This window comes from Ammodytes marinus, assembly GCF_949987685.1.
Source record: "Ammodytes marinus genome assembly, chromosome: 14".
Taxonomy (NCBI): Eukaryota; Metazoa; Chordata; class Actinopteri; order Uranoscopiformes; family Ammodytidae; genus Ammodytes; species Ammodytes marinus.
The window spans coordinates 10,922,008-10,947,952 of NC_137218.1; the positions used below are offsets into that span (position 1 = coordinate 10,922,008).

The 25,945-nt window shown below is 40.3% G+C and overlaps 2 protein-coding genes across 2 annotated transcripts in view; one reads left to right on the top strand and one right to left on the bottom strand.

The window, feature by feature from the left end:
* Positions 1 to 241: 241 nt before the first annotated feature.
* ccni2 (cyclin I family, member 2) lies at positions 242 to 8,666 on the top strand. The gene is made up of 7 exons (XM_080040442.1): positions 242 to 507; positions 1,328 to 1,484; positions 1,673 to 1,807; positions 2,181 to 2,255; positions 2,416 to 2,556; positions 5,855 to 6,148; positions 6,906 to 8,666. The coding sequence occupies exons 2-7, from the start codon at positions 1,371 to 1,373 to the stop codon at positions 7,242 to 7,244; spliced, it is 1,098 nt and encodes a 365-aa protein (XP_079896568.1). The 5' UTR covers positions 242 to 507; positions 1,328 to 1,370; the 3' UTR covers positions 7,245 to 8,666.
* Positions 8,667 to 10,834: 2,168 nt separating this feature from the next.
* Positions 10,835 to 25,945, bottom strand: part of septin8a (septin 8a) — a 31,908-nt gene continuing 16,797 nt past the window's right edge. Inside the window, exons 6-10 of the mRNA XM_080040441.1 lie at positions 24,637 to 24,733; positions 14,937 to 15,105; positions 14,661 to 14,793; positions 13,736 to 13,905; positions 10,835 to 12,058 (exon numbers count right to left, since the gene is read on the bottom strand). Of these exons, the coding sequence (XP_079896567.1) occupies positions 12,055 to 12,058; positions 13,736 to 13,905; positions 14,661 to 14,793; positions 14,937 to 15,105; positions 24,637 to 24,733 (573 nt within the window). The 3' untranslated portion in view covers positions 10,835 to 12,054. The remainder of the gene's footprint in view (positions 12,059 to 13,735; positions 13,906 to 14,660; positions 14,794 to 14,936; positions 15,106 to 24,636; positions 24,734 to 25,945) is intronic.

Genomic DNA, 25,945 nt, shown 5'->3' on the forward strand with positions numbered 1-25,945 from the left:
AAGTTACTATATTTTTACACTCACTCACACAGTAGAAATCTTCCATTTCCAGTGAAAGCTCGACCATTTTGTGTGAGGGGTCCCGTATGTCTGACCCACTAACACATTTCTGCTCAATAGACGGGCTTACGTCACGACAGGGGCGGAGTCTAGTGCGTTCAAAACACAGCCTGCCCCCAATCCTCCCAGATCTTTTCGCTTCCTGCCTCTCTCTCTCCCTTTTTTTGCGCTTATTTGTCGCCACTGTCCTACTTATTTGGAATAACGCGCTTGTTTTTTTTTGTATATGTTATTGGCTTTTTGTTTGACTTGTCCTATTTTATAGCCTATATAATGCGGCTGCATTCACTCCTAGACAGGTTTCTTCCCGAGGTCGTAGCCTATTCTCTAACAGTATCCGACTGTTTGTTTGTTTGATTTTTGCTTTCGGTGGATACATGGACCCATAGTGAACCCGTATAAATGCACCTGCCGTCGAAGGGATATCCTGATTTTATAATCAAAGAGGTAAGAGTGCTTGAGCAAAGAAGGGAAAACAAACAAAGAAAGAAAAGAGGAAGACAAATGTTGCAGCAGCAACTGTGCAGGAGGCTGCAGCAGCTGCAGCCCATTATCCCGCCTATAGCGCCTATTTGTGTGTCTGTCTGTGAGAAGTATTTCACCCACAGCAGTGAAAACAGTCACATTTGGCAACAAAATCTTGTTTCTCAACCCCTCGCTGCAAAGTCTGAAATAATAAGGGGGATGTTGTTTTGTGCAGACTGAACGATAACCTATTTCCTGCTGTTCACTTGGCTCCTTCGCCACAGACGGCTGCTGATCCGATAAACATGTTTGGCATTATAACTGTCTGCACCAAAACCGACTAAACATGGACAGTTTTAACCTGTTTTCTGTAATGTCATTTATTTAAGAGTCCTGAACTTGTCTTTTACAAAATCCTATTGTGTTGTATTGGCCTCGATATTTTTTTTTTGTTTTACCAGTGTTAAAACTTGCCCCTTTTCTACTGTTTGAATTGGGTTGGAAATGTGAATTAAATAAGGAAACCCGTTTTGTGCATTCAATGGACGCTTAAAGTAGGCTATAGAAAGTAAATCTTATATAGCTTAATATCACAAATAGCCACCTGGCTGTGTGGGCCACAGTCTGTAGCATACACAAATAGACACCATCTTCCCTTAGGCCCTTGACTTGACAGTGGCACAACTCCCAATAACAACAAAACTCACTTTGCATGTGTGTGTGGCGTGTATAGCTTCATAATTGATGAAGGGAAGTTTTAATTTTTCCACATTGTAATCTCTTATTATCATTCCACTATCAGGTGTGTGTGCCCTGGGTGCAGCCTGGCCTGTGCTGTGGTGGAAATGAAGAACCCGGGAGCTGCGGAGACCCATCGGCTGGTAGGCCTGCTGGTGGCTGCACTGGAGAGGGAGGCTCGGCTGTGGAAGGCACCTGTGTTCAAGAATGGATGTATACAGGTGAGACTAAGTGTGTGTGTAAATATTTTGATTGATAGCTAAAACAAAAGAGTAAGAGTTGCTCCAAACATCAATGACTAAAACTTCCATTGTTGGTCTATTCGACTTGACAACACAGTTAAATATTTGCTTGCTTCTAATCCTTTTCATTTATTAACCAACGGTTGTTGTCTCCTCTGACCACCCAGGGCACTGACATCTCTTCATCCCAACACCAAGAAATGATCCTCTGGCTGGGAGAGATGAGCAGGCTGTTCCACTTCTGTCCAGAGACCTTTGCTCTGGGAGTGTGTGTCCTCAACCGACTGCTGTCCACCGTCAAGGTACACGGCCACGACATGCGATAATGTTTAACATCCTTCCGTTCATAGTATCTTTTTAAATAAAAAGTTTCTTAAGTATTTAACACATTATTCCTTTCCGTCATGCTTTTCCTATTCAATGAAAGCAATACATTTAATCAGTATTTAGTACATCAGAATGTTCTCTGAATAAGGCAGCACACTGGGTCAAGATAAGAATAATCATATTTTTGCTCCATAGTCCATTTATTTGCAAATTTGACTTTATAAAGGTATATTTAGGTTTTATTTGACTCTAAAACCTGCTCCTCTAATGCCAACGTTGTATATCATGCAGCCTAAATTTCTTTGCACATTCTAATTTTAAAAGATAAGTTTTTTTTCTCTTTTTCAGGCGCAACCCAAATATCTGAAGTGCATCGCTTTCACCTCATTGGTCCTGGCTGCCAAAATCAATGAGGAAGATGAGGTAAGATCTTCCTGAAGGATAACAGAAAGACAGATGTCACTTGGTCAAACCAAAGGCTTTAAAAAGAAAAGTGGGGTTAAAAAAAGACACCTAAGGCAATGCTACTTCAAAACAATAGGTTTATTTGTTTCCCTTTTTCTGCTGGCGTCTGTTCAAACAGGTAATTGGCTGTGTTAAAGACCTGGTCGTGCAGAGCGGATGCAACTTTTCAACAGCGGAGCTTCTTCGCATGGAGAGGATCATTCTAGACAAGCTGCACTGGGACCTGTACATCGCAACACCAGTTGACTTCATTCACATAGTAAGTCAGAGTTTTAGCTGATAGACAAGCAAACGTAACAGTTTTTTCTTGCAGTACAAAAACACACATCATACCGTCATGCCTGTATCATCTCTGCTTCAAGATGGGGTTTACGAACCCTCACACGCCCCCCAAGGTGCCCCCACAATAAAGAATTGGTCCTTTTTGAGATTGTGCATTTAGAAAGCTCATTGTGCCCATTAGTATTATGATAAACTCCATTCAGTCATGGTTGGGGTGTGTCGTCCCCTCCCCTCCATTCTTTCTTTCTTTCCCTTTTTTTTTTTTTAATCATCACTGTAGCTAAGGAGAAATACAATTAAGGTCCGAGAATTTACATTTGGTTTTACATTTGGAACAAAATTTACAAAATAATTTTCACTGTTAACCCTATTAATCACTGCTGTAGTGCCACATTAATGTTTGAAAATGCTTAGTAAAGATTCTATATTTCTATTGTCCGCTATCTGCAGTCTCAATGCCTTTTGAAAACCCCATATTGGACAAACCCCAGTTACGTTATAACCTGGGCTAAATAGCATAATTGCGCGTATGTGAACAAAAAGCATGAAAGACGCGTTACAGCGCGAGGTATGAGTAGAGCTGTATGATATTGCTCGGAACCACGTAAGACCGCATTTGCAAACTGCCAGCAAAATAACAGGCGTGTATATCAGGCCAAGGCACTTCTGACTAACTCTTACCCGCAGCCCTACAGTGGATACTCAAACCCTTTGCAGACAGTATCTCACATGCTGTTCATTCCTAAGAATGTTTCTTAAATGTCAAAGCCAGGTTTGTCATTGTAATAAAATCTTATGCTGTGTTTCTCTGTTTATGGCACAATATTGTTTTTATAGCTTGGACCTGAAGACAGACGTTAAACTGTTAAACCGTCACAAATCATTGCCTAAGGCCTTAACCACTGACACAAACATACAACATCATTGAGGTCCCTTCATGCTGTCAGGGCCCGGGGCTGTATTCATAACGCTTTCAATGACAAGTCTTCCAGGATGGAACGAAGGCAACAGTTTGATGGGCTTAAATAGGGCAGGGTGATATTCAGTATCATAATATGTCACAATTGTGGCAACTGTTTATTGCATTGAACAAATGTATTACATTATTTAAACTGTTAACCTTTAACACATGTGGTAGTTTTGAGCCTTGTTAGACACAGCTGTGTGGATCACCACAACCTACTGCTTTGGTCCAACTCCAATATCTCAACAATATTTGGATGGAGTGCCATGCAATGTGTTACTCACATTAATTCCCCAATACATTGGTGATCCTGTAACTTTCCCAATAATAATCTATACTGGCAAAGCTGTCGACTTAGGCTTCGTGTATTTGGTCTTAAATGTTTTCCAATATGATCATTTCTTATTGTAAAATACCACTGAAAGTCAGGAATGATATTGAATCATTTCCCAGCCCTAGTTTCACATTATATGTAGAAATTAGACTTGTATTTTAGGAGGGCACAGGGCAAGTATTTCACCAGTGTCTTCTTTGCTCTAAAGAAAGATATATGAGAAGGCTGAATGGGTTGTTGGGAAGTAGGTTGGCTGCTTTATGAATACAGCCCATAATTTACTTGACAGGAATGGATTTACACATTGTATTGATCCACGCTATTCAAGGGGAATTCCGCTGAGACAACTTCTTCAGTTTTGTAAGGATACCGTAACTCCTGACACACACACACACACACATCTTTCAAATAAATCTAAAAGTGAGTTGTAAGATATAACTTGCTCGACAAACACCCCCAGTTGATATGTGTGAAGTATTGCCTAGTCAATAATCTCATCCCAGATCAAGTGAATACCTGCATTCCTTCACCAATTTAAAAAAAAAAACGTAAGATTTGTTTTTATGATATTGAACTTGGCGGAGGACTGATGCATTTTCTCTTAAAGCCACAAAACCATAAACCGACACTAAAAAGCAGCTTGGCACATTTGGAGTGATTCAGGAAAAAAACAAGACATTTCTTCCCTCATGTTAGTTTATGGATCTGACTGTGATTGGTGTCGTCGTTTTACAGTGTTATTGTTGTGAATATTAGTCATTGTCCTCCTAGCACTTCACTTCAGGTAGTACAAAAATCTTTTGACCTTTTCAAATAAACCATAAATGGACCATTATTATGTATTAATATAAACTATAATAAAATAAAGAGATTTTTATTTTTATACTATAATTAAATACTTTGAACTATTATGTACTTCACAATTACATTCCCCAGCCCTGAAGAAATCCCCTCTCCTTAAATAAAGTTATATTATCCATTGTATATAAAAACAGCGATCAATAATTATGTCACAGACTCTCCACTATGAATAAATAAGAGGATTTACATAGATGCCTCAATAGCTCTCAATATGCTTCAACATCCAAGTCATTGTTTTTTTTCTTTTTTTTTAAAGGCAGAATCAGCTATGTGATGCTCAAGTCTTTCACCCTCTGAGACTGTATCAGGACTTTGCGATCCAAACGCACAGTGTCCTTTTCATTTGCTACATTACCCTGAATTCCCAAATGGAAGTGAAGAAGGGGAAAAATTGAGCGGAGAGAGATTTTAGAAAACTTAAAAGAAGTCAAGAGTTGAACAATCCCATGGATTATATTTTGACCTTCCACAACACATTGCTGAATTTACCTCTCCAATTCCTCCTTTCTAACACGTTCCCCCTTTTTTGTTGCTACAGAGTAGGAGACAAACTAAAGCAAATGAGCTCAACACAACAATGTGACTGGAAGAAACACAGACATTTGACGTGAATAAAATAAACATCAAAATAATGCGCTTGATTTTTCGGAATCTAGTCTGGTTTTCTTCAGTTGTGGTAGAGCTAGTTAGACTGCGCCCATTTGTTTCAGTAAAAGCTAAGCTAACAGTAAGTAACAATTCAAAGCCTTCTCTTCGGCATTGAGTCCCCCAATCAGGTAGTGATTCACAGTGCCTGCCTACAAACGTGGGAACACAGAAAAAGCACTGCACGTACAGTACGATTTACAATACGAACAAGATCACTATGAATCCCCAGGCAAAAGGGTGGGGTAAAAAAAAACCTGATGGTAAGATCATCTACCTGTCGCCGGATGGGGATGAAGTCTGTGTCAAACGGATGAGAGATGTGTTTACCTTTTTAGTCAGATATGCATGGCACTGGTATGTTTGATGTTGATCTTAAGTAGTGCTGGATGGAATTGATGGACATATGAGACGATGACATCATAATGCTAACATTTTGGTCTCTCGCTTTTCCTCTGTCATTTCCTTCAGTTCCACGCCCTGCTGGTCTCCGGCCACCCTCACCTGGTTCCGTCCATCGGGCTTGGCTGGAGCCCGCCTTCAGAGCCCGCTATGCTGCCTAGCGTCGGGCCCGGGTATCAGAAGAGGCTGGCCCCGGGCTTCCAGGCTGCGTTGTGGACCAGGCAGGTGCAGCACTGTATGGCCTGCCACCAGCTCTGGCAGTTCAAGGGCTCCACGTTGGCCTTGGCCATCATCACCTTGGAGTTGGAGGTGCTCACGCCCGACTGGTTCTCCGTCTTCACCGATCTGCTGAAGAAAGCACAGGTAAGAGAAAATGCACACTCACAGGCCAACACACCACCTTGAAAGGCTTGTTCTCAATGATAACAGTCGGATATACTGGAATCTGCATGTATATTGGATGCTGGATATAACAAGAAACTACAGGACAGATATATGCCATAGATTGAGTTTCTCATTTAGAACACCTCCATGTAATAGGTCCACCAGAGAGCGCTGACAGGTTTATTTTTCAACAGCAACAGAGTACATATTGTGGTCACAATAGTTAAATAAATGTAGAGAACTGTGCCAATTCACTATGGATATCAAATATCAGTATGCCATCAGTCCTTGTTTTTATACCTTTGCCCTTTTTAGATATCCTGTGTATTTTTTTTAAAACCCCTGAGTTGTCCTACTCCTTACCCTTTCATTTCAGGAACTTCAAAAGTACAGAAATAGATTTTTTTTTCTCTTCGTACTGAAGAAACAACACACCACATGACTGGCACATTATAGTAAACAAAGATGCTCTGTGCTTCCACAGACAGACACAGATCTTTGGTTAAAGCAGCAGCTGCATTAAGTCCTGTATCATCAAATCATAGAAAGTTGTAAAAAAAAACTTTTCCCCACTATGCTGCAATTGAAAGCCCCACAGTTGACCACAATGTTGTTATTTCTTTAATCATTCCTGCAAACTGTGGTTAAATGAAGTTCCAACTTGAAGCATTTTGACTGGAGTCTATTTTGTATAGTATACCCATGTTGTTGTTGTTGTTTTTTCACTCTCTCCCAGGTTGATAGCGGCGAGTTTATCCACTGCAAAGAGATGGTGGACGAATACCTGCACAGCCTGGAGTTCTCCCTGCCCACCAACGCCGTCTACATCTTTGACAGCGCTCTGATCCAGGAGCCGGAGCGTGCCTGGAGTCCCACACAGTGCCTCAGAATGGCCAGGAGGGGGCGTGGCGGCAGTGGAGAGCAGGGGGACCCAGTCGAGTTCTATGACGGTTTCAAGTGTTTGTATAAAGACGATTTGATTCCAGGGGCGGAGGTGAGCCATGCCGACAGTTTGTTTGATTCCCAGCCGAAAGACGTCTCGCCCTGTCCGCCTCTGCACCCCGCACTCAACTAGTCGGGACGTGTGCACACCGCCCCAACCCCTCATAAGAACACAGTAAAACACGGAGAATGTTACTCTAGTCCAACATACTGTAATTATAGGGTCTCAGTCGCAAGTTTCACAGGGAGGTATAAGACTTATTTCCATGTTACATACCTGCCATAACATTTAGGTATTGATTTAAAAAATGCCCGTGGCTGGGCTGCCGTCAGATTTAAATATTGTTCTAGTTTCTTCTGTGCAATTGTGCACACCCAAATGTGACTCTAGAGGTGTGTATGGATCTGTGCGAGTTTTATTTGTCTGCACAACTGAGTTGATTTTTGATTTGAGCGTTTCTCCTAGGTGCAGAGTTATTGGTCCATTTTAAGTTCTCTTCTTATTAATAACGCCATATTTTGTTACTATTTTTTTACCCTACCCATCTTCTTATATGCACCACAAATTGTTTTGTTGAACAACTTGGAGGTAAAGGATAAGAATTGGGAGGTTGTGTGTTTTTTATGAAAGTGGTTGAGGCCCAGAATGGCCTTTTTATGTTGATCCTGATTTTTTTTTGTGAAGCATCTTGGTGCCCAAGCTCCTTGTAGAGCCACATCGCACTTTAAGATAAAGACAAGCTTTTTTTATGCAAAATATATTTTCACAACTGTAATTATTTTAATAACGTTGTAATCACTTACAAACTTGCTCTAAATGGTTTGTCCTGTTAAGTGTTTATTTACCAGTTATTTAAAAAGACATTTTACAAAAAAAGCTTTAATTTCATGACTAGATGCTGCAAATATTTTGGTTTCATTAATGCCAGCTTTGCGTTTATTAATCATTATTGTTACATATCAAACAAAGGCACCCCATTTGGGAGACTAGTTCAAGACTAGAGCAGAATGACCCAAAACATGGTCATTTTGACATCATGAGATTACCTGATCCAGCACCAATGTTCTCCTTTAAAAATGTTACTTATTTTTGTATCATTGCATACTGTATGAGATGACCAATAATCTCACCTAGATATTGTCACATCATTGAAGTATTAAGTATCCGGTTTTATATTTTGTAAAACACCATGCAGTTCTGTCAGTTTAAATCAAAATGCTGACCTGTACACTGAACAAATATTATGTTTCAAATTAAACTGTATTTATTGTTGGCTGATGCATGAGCATGCAGTGTTTCCAGAGGGACTTTACCTCCACTGCCACAGTTGAAGCCTATAGACATTGAACTGACTTGATCTTCATTCTGACTCTCACCCAGTGAAAATGTTTTCCGTGTTCAAGAGGGAGCCAGTCAATGTGAACTGGTTACTGTCCTGTTTTCCAGTCAAGCTGGATGCTACACCAATGACCAATCAATGACCAATGTAAAGGTTTAATTTTTTTCCTCAATCCTTCATTTACTGAGGCAGCTATATCTTATTGTCTGGAGGTCAATCACAGAAATAAAGCTATGACTTGAAAAGTCTAAACGTGTCTTTCTGGTTTGTCTGTCAAAATATTTAAAAAAAAATTGTATTGGAAAGTTTAGCCGCACATCAGAGGTGATTTGGATTAATATAATTTATATAAACGAATTGGTAGTATTGAGCATATACTAACACGTTACATGTATAGTGGGTAAATTTACACAACCAAGTATGGACTTTTATAATGCAAATGCACTATATATTTATATATAATTAGAGAGTATTTTGACATAGGTCTGATCAGCTAGGGGAATTGAAAACAACTGTATGGATGTGTAGGGCCTTAAGGGGGAACTGGAAACCCAGGCTCAAAAATAAACAATTATTCAACATTTCGAAATATGACATTCAAACTTAAACCTGTAGCATGGTTTGCTGTCACGTTGCATTGTGGGTAATGCCAGTGATAAAGTGCAACGCTATATCGTATAGTCATTTAAGAATTATGAATAAATCGACTGTTGGCTACCTTACATTGAAATAGAAAATCAATCATTTATTTATATAGCCCCTTTTACAGCAACCAGCAATACAACAAGAAAAAATAATTAAATAATATGGTAAAACTTGTTTTGAATTAGAAAAATCTAAATTTATAATTATATAATTGGAATAATTAGATGTTTAAAAATCAAGACATCTTAACCATTTTAACTTAGTAAATTAAAGTTTAGATTTATAGTTTATTTACCATGAGTATTTGTATTCATCATTCCTTATATTTCATTGCCCCCTTTTTGCTGGCAGAAATGGGCTTCCATAATTACTAAATTCCAGTGTTGGATATCTATCTAGTCAGACAAGTTTTCCCTAATATGACTTTAGTGTACTTATTATTGGTCAACAGCTTAACTAACAACATCTCAGCCTTCCTAAAGTAATTTCCTAATTCATGTTAACCTTGTTTTAGACTATAGCACTACTCTATACCCAGGCGGTCACAATGATGTTGTCCTGCATGTAGAATATAGACATCATTATCAGTGAGATGTGTAAGGGGAGTGTGTTGGTGGACTAAATGGTGAGAACAGAGAGCTTTAACAGATTGTACTGCTGGATGAGACCCAGTTAGCCCTGCAAGTGGACAGAATAATAATAGTGCTGGCAGGGGTAAACAGACAACCATTACTATGGGGAGATCAAGAAACCGTGCGGTGACTCCCTCTGTCCGTTTTTCAGTGAGTCATACAGTACATGCACTCTGCGTCCTTAAATAAACACGGTTCAGGAAATGACGAGAATTAAATTAAATTACGTTCCGAACAAAATATCTGAAGAACTGCTCATATTTAAAAAAGGAGAAAGCGTGATAAAACTGCTCAAGGCGTTCGCTGGAAACAAACAACATTGACTAATCTAGAGGTTTAGATGGTGAGAAGCTGAAAGGGAGATGACGTGGGGAGTGTTGAAATGCAGCCATGTGGTTTTGACACAGAGCAACAACAAGCTGCACTTTGTGTCAACACACACACTGTAGAAACACACACTATATACACATACATTGTATTCACACACACCACTTGCAAGCATACTCTTAACCAACACTATTTCCTTTCATACACACACAGTTAGTGTAAACTACTGTAACATTAAGTCCACAAATTTCACATTTATTTTTCACACACACACTTCTTCCTCCCCGAGCCTGGTCAACACACAGTTAACGTGCACACACACACACACACAGCTGAGGTCAGCAGCACAGTGGTGAAAGTAGGGCGGATTGTGTGCGGAGAGAGCAAACATCACTCAGCTCTTCAGTTAGGGATCATTAAACAGGAAGCAGTGTGTCTCGAAACCGACAGCTGTTTGGGTTACAGTTGTACAGCTGCGACAGCCTGTGTGTGTGTGTGTGTGTGTGTGTGTGTGTGTGTGTGTGTGTGTGTGTGTGTGTGTGTGTGTGTGTGTGTGTGTGTGTGTGTGTGTGTGTGTGTGTGTGTGTGTGTGTGTGTGTGTGTGTGTGTGTGTGTGTGTGTGTGTGTGTGTGTGTGTGTGTGTGTGTGTGTGTGTGTGTGTGTGTGTGTGTGTGTGTGTGTGTGTGTGTGTGAATAAGTGTCTTCACCTGCCTGTGTTCCACTTTTATCTCCCTCCTGGATGAATATCGTCAAACAAATCATAGCAGAGACACATCAAAGTCGGGACGAGGTGCATTTATTTCCCAAGACAGACAGTAAATACAGCTGCTTCTCTTCTCCATCTCTGAGTGTAAACTCTTCTACAGCAAGCTGAGATGAGTATGTTTTCCTGAATCCTGGGTATTTTACTGGCTTCATGTTTGTGTATGTGTATGTGTATGTTTGTGTGTGTCTCCAACACTCACATCAAGGCGGTCATTCAGGTCTTACAATAAAGTTACATCAGTTTTGGACAATGTACACCGTCATATGTGCTTCTTACAATATTATCAAATTGAAAAAACAAGTACATTTTTGCATATTAAGCTGGGAAAGCTCTAGAAAAATATTCACATACATATATTGAGTTAATATGAAAACAGCACCAAAATATTGCATAGGTTTTATTTTTTGAATTAAGACTCAAGAATAAGTTTTAGGTTCTCAGTACCTATGTATATGCAGTGATATATACAGTATACAGGTACTCGGTTGTATTGCTTGACATAACGCTTTTAAAATGTATTATGTATTATTTTGATAAAAGGGATTTTTTCTACGGTGAAATGGACTAAATCTAAATTTTCATTGTTACAAAAAGGTTAACAGACAAACCACAGCTGGGCAACATTTCAAACAGCTCAGGTATTTTAAGAAAGAGGGTTTGATTTCACTGATATCTTCAATTAGTCATTGACATGCTCAGTTCTATAAAATCAAGCACACCCTACATTTCTTTATATACACATTGAACTGTTTCAAATGCCATGGGCCCCACTGTGTTACACTGTCGTACCAAAAGGTTTTCATGGCTTGAACCTCTCGTTTCTGTGTGAATAGTCTGATGATGGCAAAACACACACACACAAGAAAAGAGACAACAGAAAATCTTTCAATCACAACATAGAAAAAAAAAATGCATTTATATATATATATATATATAGTGTCTGAAAGATCCTGAATAAATGAGACGGCCACTGTTGGCAAGAACAATTTTTTTTTTTCTAATTATCTCTCACCATCTTTCACTCTTTTTCTCCCCCTGTGGCTTCATCATGATCACCATCACCTTCATCATCCTCATCCTCAGTGTCTTTGGTCCATGTGCACAATGTCAAGATGGAATGTCAAAACAGATAAAACAAACAGACAATCAAAAAAATAAACAGGTGTTGTCGTTGCTATGGTGATGGAGGACAAATCCATGGTCGTGTGTGGGAGGGTGTACAGCGCCCATAAATTAACTGTAAAACAATGACAAACAATAAAACAAAATAAAGTGAATGAATAAACAATGTTTTATGGAAATAATGAATGACAAATGAAGATTTTAATTCGTCGAGACCACAAATTAAAATAAAAGCAGAATTGAATTGAAGTTAGTGAAGAGAAAGCAATAGTGTGAGTGATCAGAACTATGATCAATAAGGTGTAGTTTAGACGCAATATATTCATGTTTCCTCTGAACCGCTACATTTGATCTAAATTAAACAATGTTTTAATATCAGCTGAATTAGAAAACATTTAAAATTGAGGGTAAATTAAAACCTCGTACAAAGTCAACTAAGGATCTTTGGAAATCGCATTTACAAAAGCCACAAAATGGAAGATCGGCATCTATAGCAAAGTGTGTGAGCAGCCACAAGATGGAGCCACATGTCTTCACTTCAATTCTCAGATTTCAAGCCTCAGATATTACGGTTGGGACTACATTAACCAAAGTCCTATACAAAGCTACATATCAGCTGCCTGAACATTACACCCATATGTGGGTGATTTTGGAACAAGTTTGAAGAACGCTATTGTTTATAATAACCTTTTGGGCTGCAGTTAAGCTTTCCCTTAATCGGAACTAAGTATGTGGATCAGGTTGGGCCACATATTTTACATTGCTGATGGATCAAAATCAGAAGCAGCTAAACATTTCTTGAATGCACCTTTAAGTAAGGAATTATTCAAACTAGTGGACTAACAAGGAAGTGAATGCAACATGATGTTTGGCTGCGGTGAGTTACTGAGGGATGGGTGACTGCTACATGTCTGCTAGTGGGCTGTTATATTGTAATGAAATGAACAGAAACCAATGAAAGGCAAAAGGAGGTAAAACATAGATATGGAAACTTAGACTTTGGGCAATGCATTGGAGTAAAGTGAAAGATACAATATGTGTTTAAACTGCTCTATAGGAAATCAGTCTTGCTGTGTGTTAGTTGCATTCTGCATCAGCTTTTTATGAGCAGAGCGTACGATTAGCTCAAAGAGTGAGTTCACTGGCTCCTCCCTGATTATCCGGAATAATTAGAGCGAGGCAAAAGGAACGAGTGAAAGGACAGGAAATGTTGGGCCTGGGCAGGACAAAGAGGGGAGGAAGTTTCCTTAATACATGCCAGGCCTTTTTTAACGGCTGAAAAAGCTTGTGTATTAGACATGAGTTCTACAACTGAACAGCACATTCAGTTTAAAGGCTTATCGGTGTGACACTTTGCCACAGGACTTAACAGAAACGTGAACATCCTGCCTAAAGGCTTGTAACATGGGTTAGAGAGGGGGAAAAAGGGACAGGCTGAGAAAGGAAAGTGATTCTGGAGAATGCCTTTTGTCCTCTCTGTACTGTGTGTGCTGGAAAAAAAAACAGGTTTACAGAGTCTAGGGTGTGTATTAAAACCAGATGTTCAGCACAAACACAGAACAGATCGGTAGCGGAATGTGAGGAGATATTCACTGATTTTGACAAAAAAAATTGGATTTTGACAACATCATTCTCCAAAATCACTGACTTTAACTTTTCAGGCAATGAATGGCAAGACAACAGGATAAGTTAAAGAAAAAGGGAGCAGGGTTTGGAAGGAGCAATGCCCTGCGATGGAGAGATATTGAATGAGATGAGTCAGTGAGAGACAGAAAAGGAAGGATGGGCTTACTTTTTCTTGTCCTTGTCTTTCTTGAGGGGCTGAGATAAGGAGAGCGTCTCGGCCGCCACCTTCTTCCTGTTGTGGGCGTTCATCTCCTCCTCCAGGTCCCTCCTCTTCTCCTCCACCTTCCTCTTCTCCTCCTGGTGCATGCGCTTCAGCTGCTCAAACTTGTCGTGCAGCTGAGACAGACAGACAGACAGACAGACAGACAGACAGACAGACAGACAGACAGACAGACAGAGAGAAGAGACAAGAAATGTGAGGACAGACCGATAAAGAAAAGATACCAATACACTCACCGGCCACTTGATTAGGTACATCGGTTAATTTTCTTGTTAACACATATAACTAAACAGCAAATCACATGGCAGCCACTCAATTCATGTAAGCATGTAGAGCTGTATAGGACAACTTGTTCAAGTTCAAACCAAGCAACAGAATGGGGAAGAAAGGGGGTTTTAAGTGACTTTGAACGTGGCATGGTTGATGGTGCCAGACGGGCTGGTCTGAGTATTTTCAGAAACTGCTGATCTACTGGGATTTTCACGCACAACCATCCCTACGGTTTACAGAGAATGGTCCCAAAAAGAAAAGAAAAAAAATTCAGTGAGCGGCAGTTGTGTGGACAGAAATGACGTTCAGAAGGCCAAAGGAGGTCCAATCCGGTACTAGCAAGGTGTACCTAATAAAGTGGTGTTTCTATTATCTTAACAGATGTTTTTTTAAATATTTTGTAGTGTATCCCCGTTTATGTCATAGAGGCTAATTAACAACAACACCTCTGTAATGTGCAATACAGTTGAAAAAGTGGTGCTTGCAAAAAAAGGTTCAATCTCACTGGTGACACAATTGGATAAAGAACCCCTCATAATGTATTATTATGCATATCAGGATTAATATGCCAAATGTCAAATGAACTTGACTCGAGACTGACCTCCCTCTCCTTTTCTTTCAGTTCAGCTTCCGTCTCTTTGACTTTGTTGACAAACATTTGTCGCATTTCTTCCTCTTTGCGCTGCAGGTCGCCCAAGAACTCTTTCCTCTTTGCCTCGTAGGTCTCTTGAAGACTGGAAGAGAATAACAAAAATAGACAGGGGTATAGATGAGGTATTGTCTTCTAAACAATGAAGAATCTGGCAGCTGTCGACACTTGATTATCACTGTGAATTGGGATCATGCTCTCTCTCTCTTTCTCTCTCTCTCTCTCTACCTGAATGGCTGGCTGTCTGGATCTGTGTCTTTGAAGCCCATCTCCTCCAGCTTACAGCGCCGGTACAGCTCGTAGTGGCGTGCGTGGGTCTGCTCCCTCAGATCCTCCATGTTGACCCTGATCAGCATCTCTCGGAGCTTCACAAAGTCGCAGTGACTCTCGTTCTCCACTGGTAGAGGGAGGGGGAGAGGGGTGGGGGGACACACACCAGAATTAGTTACGGTTCAAGTGAGTTAAAAAAATTGGTTCATAATCCAGAGTTAGAAATGTGCAGACAATTGTGTCTTGTTTTAAAGTGTTGGGTCTTTGTGTTTGCTTTCATTTTGTGCCTGGGTGGAGTCTTTTTTTCCACTTCTTCTTCTTACATATTCTAACATCCCATCTGTCACTCTGTGTTAAACACTCCCTTCCTCTCCATCGTAGGAAGTCATATCACATCTCTACAGGAATGTCATGTAGTCGGCACAAAATACACTGGATGAATCATTTACGGCATTCATAAAATTACACTATCTCATTTTGCCAACAAACGGGTTGATAAATTGGAGATATTCTTTACTTTTGACGTTTCTTTTCTACCACTGCCTCTTAAACAGCTCTGTCAAAATGACTCTGAAACGTTAATGGATTTATGGTAGGGAGCGCTTCCTGCCTGACAGACTGACAGCACAGGAAGGGGAACGTGCCCTCAACCTCATTATCCCCAGCAAAACAATATGGGATGTTCCTAGAATTGAACCTTTTTTCTTTTTCTTTTTGTTGTTCCGTTAGAAGCCTGAACAAAGGTTGACAGAAGGAAGAACAAGTGGGCAGGGGTGCCTGAATGTGGACTGAACCCATTTAAGTTTTAGTTGAAAATCAATCCATGCCCACTATGAAATAATCACCATTCTAGAATAGAAGCTAGAGGTAGTACTCATCTCCACCCCACAATCCACTGTAGCATCTCAAATTTTTTTTTTTTGTAGAAATAAAATGTAACGTTTTTTTTGACTGGTACTCTGCAGAGTTTTCAACACAAAAAATAAACAACTTTAATATTTTCCCCCGATCACAGACTTGAAATACCTTCCAAATGTATCTGGAAACTTGGAATACTTCTAATTATTTGATATGCTCACTCTCCTCTGATCTTTCATTGACGGCATAATAATGAAGCGCCAAAATGTCTGCAAAGAACTAAAAAAACCTGGAGCACAAACCGTAGAGCAGCTGTGGCCCAGAGTATAACTTGATACATCAGCCGGCTTATCTTGGAAGAAGGTTATTTTTTCCTCCGACAACAACAGGTCTGTTTTAACGAGTCACTCGAGTAAAACAGACGTGCTGTCAGAAGGAGAAAAAAAATAACTTTCCAGGCAGTTAATATGATTATCTGTTACATTCTCAGAAATATGCTTTTCTGTCATCTCAGATCTGATGTGCACGGTTGGCAGAGGGCACGTGAATAGCGTAAGGCACATGGCCTTTCAAGGGGCTGGAGCATATGTCATCAAACCCAGGGTGGCAGTGGTGGGAGAATGGGATGTATGTTGGGTTTAAATACCACCACAAGCTGTGAGCGCTGAGGATTTATAGGCACTTTGATGAAACTGAAAAAGCCCCAATTAGCACTGCATTTGGCTTCTCCTAAAGGAAAATCCTGGGAAGGCAGCCTGCCGTGCATGATAGTGCACCACAAGTAGCTTCATAAAAAATGCAACATAATGCCGTCAAGTGCCTGAACAACCCAAACGATTCTACCAACTCTTTACACTTCTGGAACTAAAATACACTTTACAAAGATGTTGACTAGGAGCATTGATACAGCTGTCTGAGTCACTCACGCTTATTTTTAGACAAATTTGCTGGTTGACCACATATCATTAGTGGGAACGAGTTAAACACAGGAATGAGCTGTTTTCTCTGGGGCTGCATCCAGGCTACTGAAATTGGCCGTTCATTTTGCAGCTAATAGTCCCTCAGTACTGGCCCCCCGCTGATGGGCTGAATAAGGGCCAATGCTTTGACTGACTGCAGCACGGAAGCCTCAAGATTTCCAAGCACAGGACTATAAACATGAAAGCAGCCACCCTAAAGCAACTAAGATATCAGCAACATTTACAATATATATAAACAAATACCCTGCTATACTAGCAGCTCTGTGTGGCCAATATTTAGCAGGTGTATTGTTTAACCCTTATGCCCCGCTGGTGGAGATTTGTGTATCTGGGGTTGCATTTTTGAGATAATTTTGGCTGTGATTGTCCCCTAGCCATAAAATTTGGTAAGGAGGTGTGTTTTACAATGAAGTTTTGATATTCTGAGTTTCATCCATTTCCACTTCATTTTGACTGTGTGAGATGTTTTTGTTACACTGGGACCGCTTCGTACATTTTGTGTACCATTGACTTCCATTATAACGACATTTTTTGACCCCCACCTTTAAATTAAAGTGAAAAATATTTTTGACTGTAATTTCCCATTTCTCTGTAGTAAACTTGATAAGGTTATGTAAAAATGAGGTCAATAAAAAAAATGCCCCATTTTAGCCCCCCCCCACTAATCTCTATGGTGACCCTTTACAACAAATTGGCATCCTTGTGTAATTCATGGCTGCAAACCAATAAAAAAAATAAAAAAATACAATAAAATAGTTTTGATGTGTAGTTAGTGAACACCTCTTTTAGTCAGAATGGTTGAAGTTAAAAAAAAAAATCCAGGAGTGTGTCTGTGTGTACTCAAATCACATACACTGAAATCTTTGTCTAAAAAGATGCCATTTCGTGAACTCATAGAAAGCCATAAAACCAGTATTTTTGATTCCTTGGCCATGGCAAGATAAAATCTGAATTTATATAATGTTTTGCATTCATTTAGAAGGTAAGGCATCATATTTTAGGTTTTAACTCTTATCTAGTTGATTTATGAATTGCATATGGTGTATTACTGGGGGAAAACTTGCCTCATGACACAAACGAGAAAAAAAATAGGATTTTTCATAATTTTCAAAAATTTCAGGAATACTGGCCACTGCGACAACAAATCTAAAGAAAAATGTCAAATGTGTTTGAATATGGATGGGAGGGACTGTTGTCTGCATGTCCATGACAGAAAAAGATTGTGTGTGTATGTGTGTGCGTGTGTGTGGGTGTGTGTGTTTGCATGTGTCATTGGATAATATGGCTGCAAATCTGTACCCCTTCTATTTCTCTCCTCTCATACACACACACAAGCACACTTTTACACACACACATGCACACACGCACGCACGCACGCACACACACACACACGCACGCACACACACACACACACACACACACACACACACACACACACACACACACACACACACACACACACACACACACACACACACACACACAAAGAGAACAAAGAGAACAAGTGACAGCCTTTCTGACTTGTGTCTTTGAAGTCAATAGATCAAACACTTTTACACTCCCTCAACTTGTCAGAAGATATCAACATGACCCCAGTGCCCCAACAACAGTTTTGGTGCAGCGAATTGCATGGTGCGAAAATGTAAACAAGGTGAGAAGGCAGGAGTTTTGTTTATGCAGGTGCGGCTGATCTAAAGTTACTCTATACACCCAGTATCAGAAAAATTCATTTCTAATCTGGCAGCCATGGACAAGCGTCGATTTTATGGCAAATCCTGCTCCCAGCTCAGCGCTGATAACATCCATGGCCGGCGGCCTGAACCGAGGGGGTCAGTGGCTGACTCCCAGGCTTCTTCCTCCAGAGCACCAGAGCCTGATTCCAGCGACTCCAGCTCTGACTACTCATCTGAAGAGGAGATTGACTCCACTGAGTCAGACACCGAAACGGCAAGTGATGTCTGGATGCCGCCACCAAGTTCAGACAGTTCAGAGTCGGAAGAGGATGGAGGACTGGAGGATATGTTGTGGTCTAAGGATGGGAAAATCCGTTGGTCCCCCACTGCTGACATCATGAAGCGGCATGTCCCCCCAGCAATCCCCCAGCCAGGTCCAACTCGCTTTGCAACTGCCCGGATAACGGACATCCAATCAGCATGGAACCTACTGATGACGGATAAAATCATGAAAGAGATTCTAAAGAATACAAACCTGTACATGCAGCGGACCCCCAGGACACAGCCCTGGAAGCTTGTGGAGGAGAAAGAACTAATGGCATTCTTGGGGCTTCTGCTGCTAGCCGGAGTGTACCGTTCTAGAGGTGAGGCTGTGCGATCATTGTGGGATGAAAAAACAGGTCGGCCGGTGTTTCGAGCTACAATGTCAAGGAACAGATTTGAAGAGTTGATGCAGGCAATTCGGTTTGATGATAGGCTCACCCGGCCTAGGAGGATGAAATTCTCCAAATTAGCTGCCATTGAGCCACTGTGGGGGATGTGGTTGCATCAGCTGCCAATCCTTTTTAATCCGGGCATTGACATCACCATTGACGAGCAGCTCCTCTCCTTCCGAGGCAGATGCAAGTTTCGGCAATACATGCCTCAGAAGCCTGCAAAATATGGCCTTAAAATATGGGTAGCGTGCGACTCGGAGACCTCATATGCCTTTAAAATGGAGCCTTACACAGGCAAGCTGGGGAGTGAGAGAGAGGTGCAGGCAGGAGCTGAGGAGGCTGAGCCAGCAGAACCTGAGGAAGATGAGGCAAGGGCAGTCCCGTCTAAGAAATCGAAGAATGCAAATAGGGGCTTTTGCTCAATTTGCCACAAAAGGGTGACAATCTGCTGTGCCATGTGCGGGGACCACGTTTGCAGGGAGCACTGGTCACCAGTGTGCACACTGTGCACTGACGCACAGTAGAGACACACACACACACACACACACACACACACACACACACACACACACACACACACACACACACACACACACACACCTGTTTTGTTCTTGTACGGGTTATGGTGTTGTCTGTTTTGATAACAGTTGTTTAAAAAATGCTGTATATTTGATAAAAACCCATCTTTTGAAATAAAGACAGAGGTGATTAAATGGGAAAATTTTGCTATTCTCTTTTATTTTATCAAATTGCATTGTGTTTTCTGCAGAAAAATTGGAAATCAGAGGTAAAAAAAATGTTTCACTTTAATTTAAAGGGGGGTTCAAAAAGTGTCGTTATAATGGAAGTCAATGATACACAAAATGTACGAAGCGGTCCCAGTGTAACTTTTTTATTCAATCTGACATTAAACAAAAAGTAAAAATGCCCCAAATTCAATTTTCTCACCTATCATTCAGATGGGTGAGCCGGTTATACTAATAATAATCAAAAAAAAAAAAAAAAATTGAATATTGAGTTTTAGTGTATTTTTCCAAAAAGCGTTTGGTGGTATATGATCAAAACTGGCATCTAAAGGGTTAATTTTTAATTGTGATTAATGAAATCATGACATAGATTGAACAACAACCCCTTCATGAAAAATATGGAAAAAAAAAATTTGAAAAAATATTGATCTTTCATAATTGTAATGCAATTTAAAGGTCAAAATACACAAAATGTACGAAGCGGTCCCAGTGTAACTTTTTTATTCAATCTGACATTAAACAAAAAGTAATAATGCACCAAATATGATTTTCTCACCTATCATTCAGATGGGTGAGCCAGTGATACTAATAATAATCAAAGTAAAAAAAAAGATTTGAATATTGAATTTTTGTGTATTTTTCATTAAAGCGGTTGGTGGTATATGATCAAAACTGGCATCTAAAGGGTTAATTTTTAATTGTGATTAATGAAATCATGACATAGATTGAACAACAACCCCTTCATGAAAAATATGGAAAAAAAAATTGTGAAAAAATATTGATCTTTCATAATTGTAATGCAATTTAAAGGTCAAAATACACAAAATGTACGAAGCGGTCCCAGTGTAACTTTTTTATTCAATCTGACATAAAACAAAAAGTAATAATGCACCAAATATAATTTTCTCACCTATCATTCAGATGGGTGAGCCGGTGATACTAATAATAATCAAAGTAAAAAAAAAGATTTGAATATTGAATTTTTGTGTATTTTTCATTAAAGCGGTTGGTGGTATATGATCAAAACTGGCATCTAAAGGGTTAATTTTTAATTGTGATTAATGAAATCATGACATAGATTGAACAACAACCCCTTCATGAACAATATGGAAAAAAAAATTGTGAAAAAATATTGATCTTTCATAATTTTAATGCAGTTTAAAGGTCAAAATACACAAAATGTACAAAGCGGTCCCAGTGTAACTTTTTTTTAACGGGGCATAAGGGTTAACATGTTAGCATGCTAATTAGCAAAACACACAAAGTACAGCTGATGCTGGTGGTGGGAATTTCATTAGTGTTGCAGATATTTGGTTATAAATCAAAGTGTTGACAAACTTAAAGGTTTGACCTGATGGTGGTGATGGATGACAGTCAGGGGATCACTCAAGTGAATACAATTCATCCTGTGGAGGTTATGAATTGTGTGAAGCATATTTCATGGAAATCAGTCGACTGGTTTGTGAGAAATTTCACTCAAAAGTTTTAAACCATGAATGTGAGCCTCACGGTCATGCTCGATGGAAAATCAAAAGATCTCCAAAGTTATGAGGGTACGCCTGGGAACAATGAGTGTCTGTGCCATGGACTGTATATAAAAGAGGGTCTGTACATATATGTTGTGTGAATTCATTCATTGGATTTTGAGATATTTCCCTGTGTAGATGAAAGCTATGACCTGCTGCTGTCAGTACATGTCAGTGCATATATGCATGTGTATTCCACTTCACAGCACCATGGATAGTTCTTTACCATATTTCATGGAAATCCAGCCAAGAGTTGTAAGAACATGTTTACTATGTACGAAATAGTCACAGTGCCGATGGAACTAAAGGGAATGTCAGGGGGATCATCAAAGTCACCATTCATCCCCTGAAGATCATGGATGCCGATACAATTTCACTGCACTACAAAAAGCATTTTTTTTTTGGATAGTTCAGTTTTTACCAAAATGGTGGACCAACCTTCAAACCAAACTGACATTGCCATCCATTCAGCCATGGCACTAGAATGGCTAAGAGGAAGCTATGAATGTTTGTGTTTCGCAAAAATTCTAAAATCAATCATTTTCAAACAAATCAAAATTAAAACACAAGTATCACATGCCAAGTCATTGATTAGCAAAATCCATGTTCACATACAAAACACACATGTGTGCACAGTTGAACAAACCCACAGTAGCTTGTGGAGAAGATTAACCAATGGGTCTGCTATTTGTCACAGAAGTCTGGAGTTGAGAGATAACAGAGCAACAAGATCCTGAGGGAAGATACACACACACACACACACACAGAGCCCCCTTCAATTACTCTATATACCAGTAGACAGTCCCTCCTCTGTCTTCCTTCAAGTCGATGGAAATTTCCCATGGCTCTTTGAGAGGTTACCATAACCCATGTACATGACATCTGGCATCTACAAACTGTTTCCACTGACACAGGCCCTTTCTTTCTGTTAGCCAAGTGTAGTAAAACACTGACACATCTGTCCTCTTCTGACACTTTCCTCAGATAGTGTGACAAAGTGTGCTGTTTAAAAGGCGAGCCATAAGTTTGCAAGCAGGACTGGCTAAAAAGCTGAAGTATGTTTGCTTGCCATACATCCGATGGGAAAGAATGATAAGCTAATTGGACGGAGACAAAACCACCTTTTGGGGAAGCGTAACTGTTCTTTTATTTAGAAATCAGATCAAATATTGTACTTTTATGAATCTTTAAAATTGCTTTACTTTGGAGTATTAAAATCAGCCCTGGCCCTGTTTGCAACTCATGTGGAATACATCGATTGCAATTGAGACAAATGACAAAGAAATGTGCTTACACTAAAGCTGAGTAAACTTTTTGCAGACAGAACTGTCCTGTCCGTGACTGGATTGGACAATAGTTTCATGGTGACTAATGGGAGTCCAAAGGAATCCGTCCCCAGGAGACACACAGCAGGCTTTATAAATAAGCAAAGCATGTCCTCTGAGGGGTTGGGGAATGAGAGAGTGGTCAGTGGATAATGGAGAGAGGGAAGGGAGAGGACACAAGAGAAGTCAACCAAGAAAATGACGGAAGGAAGGAATAAGGGAGTGAGAGTTTCTATGAGAACTCCCATCTGAGCGGTAATATTCTCACAGCACAACTCTGCGCAACCTTATTAAATTAAAATGTTTACTCTTGCTGAAGGACACAGGGGAGTGAGCTGTGGGAAACAAAAAATCTCTGACACAATAGGTGATGTCTCCATGGGCAACGCTGACATACAGGCACATGCGCACAGACACACACTCTAGGCACAACCAGAAAGACATACAACACCATAACATATCTCATGTACTTGTATGTGATCCACTATCTAAACACACAGAGACACACTGGCAATTTCCCCAAACAGGCTCTACCCACTCGCCCTTCATTTCGCAGTGTCACTCTGCAGGAAGTCACACTCACATTAAGCAGGAGGGTATAAATAAACAGGCAAACTGTGGGACGCACTTGCCACTCTGCTATGAGCAGGCAAACATCTCTGAGTGTGTGGTAACTGATACTTTTATATTACGTGTCATCTCTCCATGAGTACTAAACACCCTGTAAACAAGATCCTATACTGTTTTTTAAAAACCTGATGATGAGTCATGTGATTTCATTTTTGCATCTATTAACAGTGCAAGTGAAATGTAACAAAGATTAGCTTGACCAAATCGATAAATGAAAATCAAAAAGATGGAGGTTGGAGATGTTTCCTGTTGCCGTTAGATGTATCTGTAATTTAAAAGTGATAGTAAATTGCAGCCCTAATATGAAGTAACAAAAAGTACCGGTAGTTAAATCACCCTTTAAAAGTTCCCACTGCTGTCAGGGCATATGATCAGTAAGCAGCAGACCTTCACATTTAAGAAGGAAAACACGGCAAAAGCTTGCAACCGCTCAAGTTACTTTTGTCCACTTCCAATCCACATTTATTGATTTGGGGTTGCCCCTTAATACGCTGGAAAAAAAACCTATGAATCACTATGCATGCAGTCTCAAATGATGGCATCATAACAACTGTAAAGTAGTGACATTGGTTGAAAAGGCATTCAAATGAGTTGCAGTGGCTGGTGGTTCCTTTCATATTTCCATATGTCACTCCCCCTTGTTTACCTTTGTAATACTTGTAACTAGGAAACTTAATACCCACTCAACAGCTATGGGATATACAAACTAACAAGCATCATCAGGTTTACACTGGGCAAAAACAAATTGCAACCATTTAAATTGGTATTTGCAAACCGTGTCAAGCAAGGACAACGACACAGGCAACTCCAGCTGGAGGACTTTCTGTTGCTTCATTATATGCAAGGGAACTTGTGACTGAGATCAGCAACATTCTTCTAGTGACCCGCAGAAAGGGATTGAGTAATATTTAACCCGCACTGAAATTCAGCTACTTACTATGGGAATGTATTCTCTTAGCGTAATCTCAAACTTAAGCCTTTTTGACATCATTGTCCTATTGGCTTTAGATATACAGAATATGATAAGAGTGACAATATCACAGGTTTGGCACTTCCCCCATCTAATTGCTTAAAATGTTCATTCTGCAGCAGTCTAGATAAGGGAGTTAACCCCCTTGTTACTGTAGTGTTTGCTTGAGAAACACAAACACCCCACACCCCAAGCCACACACACACACACACACACACACTTGCGTGTTCTCACCTTGCACGACACCCCAGGGGTACTGTCTGGCCCTCACTGTTTTGTTCCCCACTTTGACCTCTTCCACGCTCCCCACCACAGCAAACGGCAGATGGGCCTGCACAGGAAAAAGAGGTTGACTGTTAAAATAAAGTCAAAAGGTCACAGGTGTAACTGGAGCCGAGTAGTAGCTCCCTCTTTCTTCAGGTTTATACTTTTCTTTGTATTTGGAAAGTTTTTCTTCCCCCCCTCCGGTAGTTTCTTCATACTGATGTTCTTTACAGCATGGCAACCATTTCACAAGTTCTGTTTCACTAAGACACAAACAAATAGCCCAACAAAAAGGATAATTGGTGTGTTTCATTTGAAATAAAACTCTCTTATCTTCCACAACCACACCACACCAGAGACAAATGTAACCACGTTGACATATGAGCTGCGATACAGCTCCCTCTTTAAAGTTTAACATGTGGCTCAGTTGGGGCTGAGAGGTCTATTTTGTTGAAAGAGGACCTATTATACTACTTTTCTGGTCTTAATTTCTTGTTTTACACTGCTATAGAGCAACCTGACACGAATCACATCACAAAAAACTATGTAGATTTTCGGGAAGCTCTTTCTCTTATTTTGGCGATCCAGCACATCCTGTCAACACTTGAGTGTGTGTGCTTCGGCAATCTCCGCTCCCTCCGCCTGTGCATCGGCCATCTCCGCTACCCTCCCCCCCCTCCTGCAAACCCCACTCCGTTGTGATTGGTTACCTTCCTTCCGAAACACTTTCAGTGGCGGGAAGCGCGAGCATGGACCTATAAGGGCGCGAGGCAGACGCGAACAGGGAAGTGACAGCATTACCATACATGGAAACATCCGCGTGGTCACATCACCAATTTTTATGCGACGTCACCAATTATGAAAGGGTAGACCGCTTTGAAGACGTGACTTCTCGACTGGCTAGAATAGTGTTTAGTGCTCTGCACAGACACCCCAGACGGTCAGCAGGGAATACGTCGAAATGCATGTAAGTCATTATTTGATAATTTAGTATGGTTAAGCATGACTATGAATCATCATAACAACGTTTATAGGTCATAACAGTCAAAAAGCATCATAGGTCCTCTTGAAGTGATTAAAACACAGTGTGTTTAACACACACACACACACACACACACACACACACACACACACACACACACACACACACACACACACACACACACACACACACACACACACACACACACACACACACACACACACACACACACACACACACACACACACACACACACACACACACACACACACACACTTTCTTGTTAATCTCAGAGCT